Genomic DNA, 15,297 nt, shown 5'->3' with positions numbered 1-15,297 from the left:
GTTTTTTTTTCGGATAGAAAATTTGAAAAGAAATCCGACCAAGAAGGGGTTAAATCTTTTGGATATCTCAGTGCATTGATGCCGATAATAATACCTAACACTGGGTATTATTTATAGAGTTATTTTTACCATTTGTAGTGTTATTTTTATCAACATTACTTGTACATTGTATTCAATCAATTTTTATACTGATGACAAATGGCCCTTTCCATTTTTCCAAGGGATTTAAAAACTTTCTTTCCTACAACTTTTTAAATGAATGTGATTCAGTTTTACAATCATGTTGGATTGGAAATGTCTTTTTCTTTAACTCAAAACCTTAGCAAACGAAAGACTGAGACGCAAGTTTGCAGACAAAGCAAATGTTGTTGGTCCTTGGATCGAACGCAATATGGATTCTGTAGCTGCTATTGGTATGGGCATGCAAGGTAGTCTCGAGGATCAGCTGAATAAACTGAAGCAATTCGAACAGGCTGTTATTCAGTACAGACCTCACATGGATGAGTTAGAGAAGTGTCACCAGGTGAGCAGTCCCATCTAAAATGTGACTATAGCACAGGGATCTTCACCTTTCAAACACGGTGGTCCAAATTGAAACTCCCCACCAAGCCTGCAGGTTACCAAACTCATGTAATTTACTGTTATCTTAATAGAAGAGGGCCAATGGGGCCCTGAGTTAAGCAGGGTCAAAAATAATTGAAGTCTTTTGCTTATATCTTTTATTAATTATCAATTTTGATTAGTCCTGAAATAATTTTCTTCTCTAATTCTGAAAAGTTTTTAATTAATTACTGATTAAATTAATTCTGAGAGGAATTTAAAACTTAAATCATTTTAAGTAATTCTGTTTATTTATTTACTTTTTTATTATTATTATTTTTTTTAATTTATTATTCATAGATCATATACATTTCAGAGAACAAATAAAATCACCAAGGAATCATACTGGTGATCACAGATGAATAAGTTTCAATTCATTTCATGTATATAATAATAATACAGGGCTCCCACTTGTTCTACTTTTGGTAAAATATCCTACTTTGTCGATTTTGTCCTACTTTTTTACCAAATCCTATCAACAAAATTCATTAAATTGATTGTAATTGAGGAGGGAATCATCAATACATTGCCAAATATTACAAATTTTGTAGATTGCAATTAATGATTCTGCCAAAGCAGAAGTTATATTATTTACGGGGGTGGGGGTGTATGCTGACAATTTGGTTTATTAATTTTTTGTTTGCTTAGTTTGAGGGTTCAACATGTAGAGTAGTCATTATAAACTTTGTGTCTTGACAGAAAAAATAATTTTTTATTTACTTCATTGTCTTTTGGACAGTAACATTTATCATTCAAAATTATGCATTTTGTGCGTAGGTGAAACAACAGTTTGCATGACAAAGCAGTTGGATACATAGGTCTATTTTAGGTTTGGGGATTCTTATGCTACCCACACACACACACAATAGCATTCAATGGTCTTCTGTATTTTTGGGGCATGCAGAGGCATAAATAATATTTACAACGCTCAGCAAAGAGCTAGAAATTAAAGCGCTTCATTTGTCAAAAATTATTACACTGGTATTGAACATTAAAATGCAAACACAAATCCCTCTAAAAAAAGAATGGGCAATGCAGTAAAACCATCTGGTCCACCTTGACTTATTTACATCGGACCTTGTAATTTACACATTTTACACTGTGCTTTTGGAAGTGTCTCGGAAGAACATCATTCTTAATAAACTTAGATGTCTGCTGTGTGGATTGTCTATGAGAGTTGACAGACTGGACTGTGGAAGTTCTTGTGAGCCATCACCCATTGCATCGCGGTTTGGCAGTTTTGCCGTCTGAGTTTGTTGAACTCTATTTGACGCATTTAAATACACACAGTTTTGCATTTCTTCCCTGCACGAAAAGTTCTCTCGGTAAATCCACCACAGTAAAAATGATATGGTCATTTACAGTTTCCAGTATATTGAATCGAATCCTCTAAGGCAACAATATCCCCGTCACATTCATTGCACTTTGGCATCTTTGCCGTCCATTTTTTTTTCCTTAGAAATTTTGACTGATTAACATTTATGTACTGACACTGAACTAATTAAATTGTTAGAAAAATTACTATGTATATTAAAAATAAATTGATTATTAAAAAGCTATAATGAATAAAATGACAACTTAGATGAGCACAGCAAAACATGACCAACACTATATATTGCCTCCCCAAAGTTCTGGTTATTTATTACAGTCATTCTGAAATTATTTTCCTTCTGAATATATCTTGATATAATTTCTTTCAATAATTATACAAATATTCTTTTGTTGGTTGTGAAATAATTTGTCAGAAATTACGAAATTATTTCTCTCATTAAAAATTCTCAAATCTACATGTATGTACTGTACAATGTATTTCGAAAATTCTGAAATTTTTTGTTTCAGTAATTCTGAATTTTCATCAATTCTGGAAATATTTCTTTCATTAATTTTGAATTTCCATCAATTTGTGTTCAGGAATTATTACTTTCATTAATTTCAAAATTATTTCTTTCATTTATTTGAGAATTAAAATCCTCTTTCAATGTTTTCAACCATTTCCTAAAAATATTCGGCAGGTCACAACAAAAAGCTTGTGCGCCCCCCTCCCCCCAAAAGATGGGGAGGCACATTTGGCTCTCAGGCAATGCGACCCCTGCTATAGCATATCATGATTGATATGGAAGAAAAGTTTGGACTAAAAATAGCACCATTTTAAAAAATGGTTGACATTTCAAAGTATTTTTTAAAGGAAATTGAAAAATTTTAAGTTAAAAATTATGACAAAATTTTGAAATTCAGTGTTTTTTAGGCATTTTGTTTATGTACAAATTAAAATTCTCCCCCGAAAAAAAATCAATTTTGAATAAGATGGTAATTATCATGCTTTGTAACGTATAGATTTCAATTAAACTTGTGTTCAGACTGTGTGTCAGTTATTACAGATATTGAATGTAGCAAAGTTTTTATACTGTATCACAGTGATTTAATTTTATGCAGGCTCTATTGTATATGATTAGTATGATTTACTTACTATTAACCTTGCTTTCATACTTTAGGAAATTCAAGAAGCTATGATATTTGAGAACAGGTACACACAATACACCATGGAGGTGAGTTTTCATTCAGATCATCAAATGAATCACTTTCTTTTGATTTCCAGAATAAGAGTGTGTGTCTCAAAAATGATCATAAGGTATGACTTTTTTAAATATTTGATTTCACGAAAAGTTCTCGATATCAATACAACTGGATGGTGTCAATCGATTCATAGTCCAGGTAGATGAGGCATTTTATAAATACCATCATGCCTATTAAAAGATGTTCAGATGCTTCATGATTTCAAACCCTATCAGTGTTCGTCAGAATATTTTTCAATGCAGGTTGCAGTACTTCTGTTTGTGGAAAAAGAACAGCATCAAGACAACACTGCACAGCATATTTTTTATAGATGAAATTGGCATTTTATAGTAAACTGTTAGCTTCTCTAGTGATGGGCCCCGACTGAAAGCGACTAATTTCCAGGTCTTATTCAATAATAATAAAACTTTATTGGAAAAATAAATCTCACTGCCAACTTATTCTTTCCAACTAATGAATGTTACCCCCCCCCCCCCCGTAACTACTCGAATCAACTTAGCTGTCACTCGTTCCTTGAGTGCTCACTCAGCCTCGGGATAACTCTTCTGTTTCAGCAGCTGCTCCATAAATTCATATACAACCTCTTGGTGAAAGACCTGAAAGAGAGCGATTATGTGTCGGCTATAAACTGTAGGTCTTAGTCTCATTAGCCTTGTCTTATTGTCTTAGTCTTGTATGCACTAAAATGACCATGTTATGAAAGAAAAATGATAATTTCATTTGCAAGTTCCCAATTTTGATTAATGAAAGTGGAAAAAGAAACACGAGATTGAATCTTGGTTAGGACATGGGATTAATTAAAGTTGTTTTGAATTATATATATATTTTAATTGCAAACCAGCGCACATAAATACATGAATACAAAATACAAATAATATACAAAATAAAATAAAGACAACAGAACAAAAGACAAAACATACACTATGCAGCTCTTATCCATTTGGTCCGTCCTAGAGACTATATTATTCACTAGTCTGATTTACCTTCATGTTCTTCAATTCTGAAACCATCTATGACCGCTTGTGTCTGGGCCCCTCGTTCGTGTGGTGCATAAGAAAAAGTTTCCACAATGATAATAATCCTATAACATTCCTAAAAGTACAGCAGAATCTCATTGTAACAGACTAATGGGGGGCTAAAGGTTTTCCATTTTAATGAAAGTCTGGTTTATTTATTTATTCAATATTGTTTGGCCAAGTCCTATACAAGAGGATGCAGAAGTTTTCTGTATGATGAAAATGACGGTTGATGGTGCATGAATATTCAGAAATCGTAGTACAATCTACAATATTTGATGGTAGGTTGTTCCAGTCGATAATAGTTCTTGGGAAGAAGCTAGATTTGTGGCAATCTGAAGAGGCAAAGATGGGCTGTAATTTTGATTGAGTCTAATGGAGAAATAAGAGGGTTTGATTAGAATGTTGGAAGTGTGAATATTAAAAAACCCATGAAGGATTTTGAAAAGAAAAGTTAAACGAGAAATAAGTTTTAAGGGAGGAGAGCGGTTGAATATTGAGTTGGCACTTCTATTCCAATATGGAGACAGATGAAGACCAACAGTTAAAAATGAAGCGAGTGGACTTATTTTGGATAGATTCTAATTTGTCTATGTTGGTTTGGGTATGGGGATCCCAGGCTCCACAGGCATAGGAGAGAGCTGGGAGGATATATGTTTGGTAGCACAAGTGATGGACATGACTGGTGGAGTTTTTCAGATTACGACAAAGGAAAGAGATTTTGGAGACATTCATTAAAAATATAATAAATGTGATGATTCCAGCGCAGATCAGAGGAGATTATTATGCCCAGGTATTTATAATGGGAAACCTCAGAGATCAAGGAATTGTTTATCAAAGGGAAATTGTGGGGAATTCTTTTACAGGTAACTTTCATAAAAAACAGTTTTTGAGAAGTTGAGGGGCAAATTCCAGGTTGAGCACCACTCGGAAATAATGTTGAGGTTGTGTTAGAGAGATTCTTGGTCAGAATGACACTGTTGGACACTGTTTTGTAGATGACATAATCATCTTCGAAGAGTCTGATACTGCAGTTTAGGGAGTCGGGTAGGTCATTGATATAAATTAGAAATAGTAATGGTGAGAGGACCAAACCCTGGGGTGTACCAGACTTGACATGAAGAAATGAGGAGTTCTGGCCCTTGAATGAGACAAACTGGCTACGGTCAATGAGGAAGGCCTCCACCCATGTAAGCAGTTGGACATTTAGACCAAGGTTAGAGAGTTTTAAGAGAAGTTTATTGTGGGACACCTTGTGAAATGCTTTATAAAAATCTAGGAAAATGATATCGGATTGAAGATTTCTGTCAATGGTGTCTGATAAGTCATGTATGAGTAGTGTTAACTGGGTAGATACAGATAACGATCTAAATCCATGTTGGGAAAGAAAAAGTTAGTCGAGTCGAGGTGGGTAAGGATTTCCTTGGCAATTATGTGTTCAAAGAGCTTACAGCAAGAGGAGGTGATTGAAATAGGTCTAAAATTAAGAGGGTGGGACAGTGAACCTGATTTATGAATGGGAATTATCTTATTAATTTTCCAGTCAGAGGGCAGGTTAGATGTGTTCAGTGAGACGTTGAAAATAATGATAATTACTAATTTAATCTGCGCAGGATTTGGGGATATGATTTGGGATCCATCTGGGCCAGTTGAGTGGGGTTTTAGTTTTTTAGAAGATTTAGGAGACCAGCTTTAGAGAAAGAGATGGGACTAAAATTGTGGAGTGAATCAGAAAAGAAGTATTGGGGGGGGGGGGGAAGTGGAATCAAAGGAGAAAACAGAAGAGAAGGCTCGGTTAAATTCGGAGGCAATATCAAGGGGAGAAGTTAGGTCTGAGATGAAGTTTTGAGTGAGGAGATGCCGGCTGTTTTGGGGCGGAGGAAATTCAAGAATTTTGAGGGATTTGTTTTAAGATAGGTAGGCAACGAGTTGGACAGGTAATTGGATTTATGACGAGAAATGAGGTCTTAGGTTACGAGTGGAGACAGAGATTTTGTTTCTGAGGGTAGGAGAATCATTGAGTTTGAGTTTAGAGACATCGCGTTGAATTCTTCTTTTCAGATGGATAATGTCGCAGTTGATCCAAGGGTTTAAGAGACTTTTAGATGAGGAGCATTTGGTAGGGACGGTTGCTTTGCATTTTTCGATAACAGCTTTGAATTTACTCCAGAGACATTGAATATCGTTAGAAGAGGAGATGAAGTCAGAAAAGTGAGTGTGAAGGATGTTTTGCATGAGAGGGTAGTTAGCCTTATTAAAAAGTTGTTTTTTTGCGCGTTTAAAAGGAGGGATGGTATGATGAAGGGAGAAATCTAAAAAGGGAATTTTGTGGTCAAAACAGCCATCAAAAACAGAAAAATGAGAAACCGGGATTTTGTTGGAAACTGCAATTAGGTCTAATGTGGAGACTAAATGATTACTAAATTACTCACTTTTTTGGAAATATAAAACTTGTCAGATAAATATAAGGACCCTTTATTATTATTATGATCTTTTTATGGTCCATTTTAATGAGGTTCTATTGTACATATACATTCATTCCATTGATTTACTGACAGATACAAATTTGTGATAAAAAGAAATTAATCAATGTTTTGTGGTGATTTAATGACAGCTATAGTTTTTAGAGAAATGAAGGTTTCCCCCCCCCCCCCCCCCATTTGATTTTGTGAAGTTCAATTTGTGTGGAATTTCAAATTGTTTGGCACTTTCAATCGTATGTTTTGTGGTTTCAGAAAGTTTTCCCTCTTACTTTATATATTTTTAGACTCTAAGAGTTGGCTGGGAGCAGCTGTTGACATCAATTAGTCGCAATATCAATGAAGTTGAAAACCAGGTATGTATGTACCTCTAATTTTCTATTTGAATTTCGGGAAAAATGTCAGTACATTTCTATATTTTTTTCTCCCACATTGACATGCCTTATTTTCGCTATGTGATGAATCTGAGCACATTAAGATAAAAAAAAATGTATATTTTTGCTCAGATATTTGTAATGAGGGGTCGCTGGAAAGATTTCTGGGGTGGGGGAGCTTGTGTCCAAAAAAAAATTAAAAAATAAACATTTTTACATTGCTGTATATTGAATATAATTTTGCAAAAGGATTTGTGGTTTGCATTTTATTGGCATGGGGCCGGGGTGCATGGACTTCATAATATTGACACAGAGTCCATCAAAACACAGTAGGTTAAGAGCATGTGCTCTGTATTAACAAAAAAAATTTTTAATAACACTGTTAAAACGTTATAAAATTATTCTCGTTGATTGATTGCAAGCAAAGAACTGTACCTACATTTTTGTACCCTATGGTTAGAATGCACACTTATTCCTTCTCCACAATTATATCGATGCTTTGAAATTGTGGCTTTTGAGACAACTGAAAGAGAAAGAAAACAAACTTTTTTACACTTCCTGACTAGAACAGTAAAAGCAGTGTTTAACAAGTTAAAATGCACTTGCATCATTTTGTTATTCAGCTTCGTCTAAAGTGCTTTATGGGAAAGAATTTTGGTTAACATTAATGTCTTGGTGACTTTCATATTATTTTTGCTAGGATAGACTGAAACAAGGTATGAAATACAGGAGATGTATATTAATACTTTTTAGAGAGTAATGGTATTTTCCCAATTCACTAGGTTCATTTTACATATAACATAATTTTACTCATTCTGGAAGCATCTAGATGGTTTAATCGCTTAGAGACAATATTATATAAAAGATATTTTCCATTTGTTACACTAGATTCTAACCAGAGACTCCAAGGGCATAACTGGCGAGCAACTCAACGAGTTCAGAATGTCGTTCAATCACTTTGATAAGCACAGAACAGGACGTCTAACACCAGAAGAATTCAGGTCTTGCCTGGTTAGCCTTGGCTATAACATACGAAATGACAGGCAGGTGAGCAAATATAGCTGGTTTTTTCTCTGATATTTATTCTTAACACAAATCTCTCAAAGCAATACGTATTTCCTTCTTATCAATTTCTCATCAAATATGAGTTAGGCATGATAAATATAAATGTGTCCTCTTTCTCTCTAGTGCAGCTATTTCACCAAACACCAACTCTGGCCATATCGCTATAGTGCAATTTACTGCCATTAGTGAGATGGGTTGGAAGTGAAGGCACTGTCTATCAGTGGTCGCCTCGAGTTCGTTATGGAAAATATCTTATCAATATCCTCCTCCCTTGGGTTCAAACCCGGGACCCTGACAACAACCTTCACGATGGTAGACGAGCATCTTACCACCATGCCACTCGGGCACTCTCTAGTGCAGCATTTATGCTTCATGCAATGCTGTGATTACACAAACTTAATAACCTATGTATGGATATATTGCATAATTTGACACAGATATCTGTCGTTAAATTGTTTTTTAAGCTGTAAGTTTAATTTTGGAAAAATTTGTTTCTTGCAGGGTGAAGCTGACTTCCGCAGAATCATGAGCGTTGTAGATCCAAATAACACTGGTTATGTGCATTTCGATGCTTTCCTTGATTTCATGACAAGAGAAAGTACCGACTCTGATACTGCAGAACAAATTATTGACTCATTTAGGATATTGGCTGGTGATAAGGTAAGTGAATCAAAATATTGAGAAGAATCAACCTGCAGTTGGTTTATATTTGACTATTATTTAATTAGAGTTTAGTGAAATAAAGAAAAGGGGAAAAAAGTCTCGCCTCTAGATGCTGAGAAAAAATGGATGTTAAAAGTGAAAAGATGTCAAGTCCAGGATATGACCCCTTTTTACATTTAGTTCTCAAGACCGCTAACAGGTGGCAGCAGGGTTTTCTTGCTGAGTTACCTTCATAAGAAGGTTTTCTTCGTTTACATTGTTTTTGTTTTGTTGTTATTCATTGTTTTTTGTTTAAACGTAGCAGTGGTTATTATGTTGTAATTATTAGTACAGAAAAGGAGCAAAACATTTTATGATGCTATCATAGAAGCTAAAGAGCTTTGCCAAGAAAACTGCTGTATTTTCTGTCTGTGTATTGACTATATGGCTACTGTACCCTTACCTCGGATTCCAGTGCAAGATATCTACTATTTTAGGCAGCTGAGTGTTAATACCTTCGGTATTCATAACATAAGAAATGGTAAAATGAAATGTTTCGTTTATGACAAAACAAATGGAGGCAAAGGGCCTAATAAAGTTATGTTCTGTTTGAAAAAATATATTGATGGAGCTGAAGATGGAAAGATCGTGTAACTTTTTATGGACAACTGTAGAGGGCAGAATAATAACACATTGATGAGGTTTTTGATGTTCTTAGTAGAGTCTGAATGTTTTGAGGAAATTAAATTTCATTTCTCCATCAGAGGGCATTCTTTTTTACTGTGATAAGGATTTTGCCCTGATAAAAATACTTATCAAGAAGAATGTGAGATTGTACACAATGGACCAATATGTGGATTTGATCAACCAGAATGCATCCAAGTTTACTGTACGCAATACGTCAATGGTATTGGCTCATGAATCTTCCCACTGAGAAAACGTGGTGTACCACTAATAATAATCCAAAGCAAAGTTTATTCATCGACAAAACTTCCAATAACCAAAGTAAAAGGGATGACTTGAACAAAACAAAAAATACATCCCAATGGAGTATAACAATTTTTGGGACCAGATTTTTAGTGCACCAACCATTTTAGTGCCATTAACTCATTAGAGGCAACCGAAAGAGGAGTACTTTTGATCCCCGTCTAATAGAAAGTTTGTACAGTATAAAAAGCCTAAATAAAGTTTGTTTCATTGCGTACATTTGTTTATTTATGTGTTTTCCTGAGACTTTTCATTAGATAATTGGGGCTCTAAAATGTTTAATTGTAAAAAGGGGTCATGTCCGTATCAGATTTTTACTCTCTTGTGGCTATTCTTAAGTAAAAAAAATTTAAAATCCTCTCTCAGGGCTTCATTAAATACATTCCACAGACACTGCAATTAAATTTTTTACTAAAAAAAATTATTGAAGAAGATATGCATTTTTTGCCTCTCCTGAAAACTTAAGAAAGTATGACATGACCCTTTTTTACATTTAGCGATTCAATTGATATCTGTAATGGACCTTTTGCATCCAAGTATACTCTGATGTGATTTTTAGCTTTGCCTGCATGGTGAAAAAAAGAGTGTGTGAGTAATTTAGGCAAGTGACTACCACATGAGTTTTCATGGACTCACAGACCTCATTTAAAGTTTTTAGTTTTTTCCTCGTTCGAAAAGGAACTACTATTACTGCTGCTACTAAACCAGACATATTATAGCAGAGGAATATAATCTTGTCCATATTCCTCTGCAGAATTTAGAAGTAACTACAGTAGAACTTCAATTATCCGGATAGATTAAGATCTGACTCCATGCGGATATTCAAATATCTCAATTGTTGGATTGGATAATTCATGAAATATATGGTTATTTCTTGGTGAAAAAATTAATTTTTCTTTAACATGCAATGTGACAAAGAGACTATGAAAACAATTCCTGTACTTACATCCTGTATTAAGATGTATCATTGCTTGAAAATATCGGTCAAAGTCTACCACAGTTACTCATATGGCACTGGACAACCATGGTGTCCTTGTATGCGGGGCTGTAACTAAGATTTTTGCCACCCGGAGCAAACATACATTATTTTGCTGCCCTTACAACTTTAAAATTTGATAATTTGATTATGTTTTTTGTTCGAACCTAAAAAATTGTTGCCACCAGGGCAGTTGCCCCCCCCCCCCCATCCCAGTTTCAGCCCTGCACATATGTGTAAAATTTTTTGCTTCAGGGTCTGCTGATAGTTTCTCACCATTTGCATCTAACACACAGATAACTTGCCTTGGCCTAAAATTCTGTGGCCACTTTTACTAGTTTATAAGGGGCGCGGTAGCCCGGTCGATAAGATGCTCGCCTAAAGTACCAAAGGATGTTTAGAGGTGTCGCGAGTTCGATACCTGGTTCGTCCTTGTCAGAAAACTTTCCTGACACAGAGGTACAACAAAAAACGACGACTTGACCGCAGCAAAAAAAAATTGCTATCGCAGGGAGTCCCCCATCGAGGGGTTAGCACGCCAACCTCTCGATGAGTATAAAAAACAAGCCTGCCGTTCGGAATCGGCAATAAATTGTAGGTCCCAGTCTAATTAGCCCTCGTGTGCAGAAAATCACCGTGGTGCGACAAAAATGATCAACTAGTTTATAAAATGCAGATTTTGCTGATTTATATTTTTTCCCTCAGTGATCCGGATTACTAGAGTTTTTACTGTAGTATTATTTCCAAAATCCTGATTTTTCTCCCCTTATATCAAAAAGAAATACATTGCAAGAAGTTTCCTTTACTAAATGCAAATACATTGTAAGGTCCTGACATCAAAGTATTCAGCGGCATTTCTATTTTATTGAATTGAAATTTATCCACAGAACTTGTGAGATGCTGAAAAGGGCTGGCTTACTGTTGGTGCATAGGGTCCTAATTTAGGTTTATGTACTTACTGTTATAAAATTTGAACTGATTATGCTTTGGAATTCTTTAGAAAATAATGTCATATAGAATTTTTCGCGGCATATCTATGACTCTCTCATGGCACACCTGTCGAAAAACACTGGGCCAAGTTAGGAGACCAACAGATACATCAGCTACGGAAAACTGGCTGAGTGAGGAGATATCAATGTTTCAGGAAAACAGAGGTGGGAACTTTGCGCCGCACTGCGGCAAAATTAACATTTTGCGTTATCCTGCTCCAATTGTGTAGTTTTGTATTTCTCTGTGCCAAGAGAGTAGCAAATTTTGCTTCAGTATGCCCGGAAAGGACAACAAAAAATGTTTGTTCCCGCTTGCAGCGAAACGATTTTTTCCAAGAAGAGTGCATTTTATTCCACTGTACTTAAACTATCGGCCCCTCGTCGGGCTTTCCATTGCGAAACCCGAAAATATCGGTGATCGTGCAACTGAAAATGGTTTGCAATGGTCTCAGCTTTAAAGTGCAAAATGTGAGTCCGTTTCCGTGTTAAAAAAAAGTCCCCACTGGAAGCAGCAGAAATTACTGTGGTCAATCGTCATTGCATCAAATCCTGATGTTTCATGGAAAAAAATTTCATTCTGGGAGTAAAAAAAAGCATGTCCACGAAATTATGAATGCTAATTTAGAAACTTTGCCGAGTAACAAGCATTAAATCATAAAGTTGCCGAATAACGAGTGTTAAATTGCCAATATCGCCAAATAACGAGTGTCAGATCGTCAATCAACGAGCGTGAGATTGCTAATCTCGCAAAATAACGAGTGCTGAATCACCAAACATTGTGTTGATCCTTCTGAAATTCTTCCATTTTGCAACAATTTCTTTCCGAGTATAAAAAAATTGAAAACTTATAGAAAATTTTTAGTCCATTTGAAGTGCTGCTGTTCCAGACCACAAATAGTGCCCTCAGTAAGCAAAAATCATCTTAGACTGGTGTGAAAAATTTTATGACAGCCGCTCTTTCAAACAAGGTGTCAAAAGCCTGAAACACCGAAAGCAAAAAACAAGCTGATGAAAAGATGTTTGATAACAAAAAACAGTGTGTGCAGTTGTTTTATTTTGAAAACAGGTGAAGGTTAAATGGACTTGGTCACTTCCCACGCCTGAGGAAAGGAAAATTCATCCTTGCCCTCACAGGGACTCAACTCCTGGTCTCTCTGTCGGACGAGAGGCCGAGGTTCAAGTCCCCATGAGGGCAGAGAGGAATTTTCCTTTCCTGAAACGATTGATCAATATCAAAATTAACAATATCTTCTCACTCAGCCAGTTTTCCATATCTGTCATATTAACAAGGGAGAGTGACGCCTTTCGTCACATATCACCATCTAGATGTCAAAATATCCATGATGTCATTTGCGAGCTATTAGCAGAATGTTGCCACCATCCATTGCACGGAGCCATTCAGCATACAGGATGTTCTGTTAAAGGACCGACAAACTCAGTAAGTTGTTAGTAGACATCAAGAGGAACAAAAATTGCAATGGAACATGGTGTCAAACAAACCACGTTGAGAGGGTGAAAATTGCGAAAAATGCATGCAGACTCTAGAGAAGACGAAAGGGTGATGTCAGTTGACCGCTGAATGCATTTGTGGGTTCACTCACAATATCAGATGTAAGCAGTGTCGTGAAACTCATGCGCTGGGACACACCAGCTGTGGTTTATGCGACGCCTGTGAACACACCAGAGGATCTCATAGCGCAGATTGTTGTCGCTGTGGCAGAGATCAAAAGCATACCTGGTATCTTCGAGCGGGTCCGGGAATCATTTTTACGTCATTGTAGACTGTGCAATGACGTCAGCAGCCACCACTTCCAACAACTCCTGTAATAATTAATCAAATAAATATTTTTGTAGTTATTATTGTACTTTTTGTCATTCCAACATGACGTCGAAACCTGTATGAGTTTTTCGCCATTTTCACCCTCTTAACGTGGTTTGTGACACCATGTTCCATTGTAATTTTTTTCTTCGTGATGTCTGCCAACAACCCTCTGAGTTTGTCGGTCCATTAACAGAACACCCTGTATATATAAGCTCCAAGGAGGAGATACATGACCACAAGTTTGAGGGACCCATAGGTAAAGGGGGAGATAGGATAAGAAAGGTGTGGGTGACTGAAAGTGTGGGTAAGGGAGTCATGAGTAAATGATTTATGGACCAAAAAAAGACGTGGATAACTAAAGGCAGAGAACCATTACAGTAATGCATGGGTCATAAGCTACATGGTCTTATAACAAAAGCTTACAATAGCTAGGAAGTTTTCTGTTATAAACGGACATTTTATTAGAAGTATCTTCAATATTATCTTATTGGTGGTGCATCATTAATCACTCCAAACAGCGAGAATCACATTCTTGTTAGACAGTGTACGCTCAATTTTATGAATCTCTAATTTACGAGAACTAATCTTAGAATCCCCTATTCCTTTAAATGTCTTCCCCATTTATGAACTTTCAATTTTACAAACTAGTTTTTGCGTCCATAAGGGTTCATGAAAACGAGCGTCAATTATAGGCTACTACATTTAGATAAAATAAAAAACTGTATTCAATCATTACAATGCATAGCTTGTGTGTATTAATGTTTGCTTTTTTCCACTATACTTTTTCAGCCTTATATAACAGCCGAGGAACTGCGCAGAGAATTGCCACCAGACCAAGCGGAATATTGTATCCAACGTATGGGTCCTTTCAAAGGTCCTGGTGCTGTTCCAGGTGCTCTGGATTACATGTCGTTTTCAACAGCATTGTATGGAGAAAGCGATCTCTGATTGTCCCATCATGAGTGTTTGTGTGTGTGTGTTTTTTTGTGTTGCCCTTCCTTATTTATGTTGTTCCACCCAGCACGAACAGTTTTCCCCCAGCAGCAGACGAGAGTGCCGTTGCCGAAAGTTGGAACTGCTCGTGCCTTACATTTGCAGCTGATTGAAGTCTTTCTCGAAATTTAAAAGAGGGGCAATATTTTGAAGACAAAGAAGGGTACTAGTCTATAAAAAAAGTGTCGGAGCTAACCAAAGCTGTCTCTTAAATTCATTTTAAGAAAAAACAAAAGGAGGTTTAAAAAAAATGATCGAGTATAATAATAGACTTCCATGTCACTAGGCATAGTGCAGCTTTACAAAGCTAGCCATTCATCTAGTTGAGATGACTGTACAGATGGAGGCACCTAAGAAATGAAATTCATCTGTTCTTTCCCCCCACCCCATGTTGCTTGTGTGGAAATTTTTGAAAGAACGCTTAAAGCTACTGATGCGCTTGTTTGTGTGTGTGTGCGTGCATTTTCCTCCCTTTTCTCTCCTCCTTTGTACTTTCATAATCCGTGTAATAAAGTATGCCTTCCACACTTTCTCTCTTTTTGTTTTATTAAGAGTTTCAAGTTTATCTCCCTCCCTCTCTTTTTTTTGAAACACAATTGTGATGTTATCGGAACCTAAGGTTAGATGAAAACATTATGAATAATATCTTTCCATAGCATTATTTAACAACCTGCAAAGATATCAGACTGTGGGGGCGCGGCTAATGACAATATTGGTAGAAGGATTATGTGAAAAAACTTTTTCTGCACTGTATCTAGGGATTAAGTTATAATCTATGT

The 15,297-nt window shown here is 36.1% G+C and overlaps 1 protein-coding gene across 2 annotated transcripts in view; it reads left to right on the top strand.

Annotated features, from left to right (window-relative positions):
- Actn (alpha actinin) overlaps positions 1-15,050 on the top strand; it is an 80,913-nt gene extending 65,863 nt beyond the window's left edge. For both annotated transcript variants that reach the window (XM_089237972.1, XM_089237971.1), the window contains exons 19-24: positions 324-523; positions 3,093-3,146; positions 6,958-7,026; positions 7,933-8,091; positions 8,611-8,769; positions 14,315-15,050. In XM_089237972.1, the coding sequence (XP_089094098.1) occupies positions 324-523; positions 3,093-3,146; positions 6,958-7,026; positions 7,933-8,091; positions 8,611-8,769; positions 14,315-14,473 (800 nt within the window). In that variant the 3' untranslated portion in view covers positions 14,474-15,050. The remainder of the gene's footprint in view (positions 1-323; positions 524-3,092; positions 3,147-6,957; positions 7,027-7,932; positions 8,092-8,610; positions 8,770-14,314) is intronic.
- Positions 15,051-15,297: the final 247 nt, after the last annotated feature.

This window comes from Pholcus phalangioides, unplaced genomic scaffold (genome assembly GCF_987345545.1).
Source record: "Pholcus phalangioides strain wild (caught in Gottingen) unplaced genomic scaffold, Ppha-v1.0 ptg000010l_1, whole genome shotgun sequence".
Lineage (NCBI taxonomy): Eukaryota > Metazoa > Arthropoda > Arachnida > Araneae > Pholcidae > Pholcus > Pholcus phalangioides.
The sequence above is the reverse complement of the archived record's forward strand: the minus strand, read 5'-3'. Positions and strand labels throughout refer to the sequence as shown.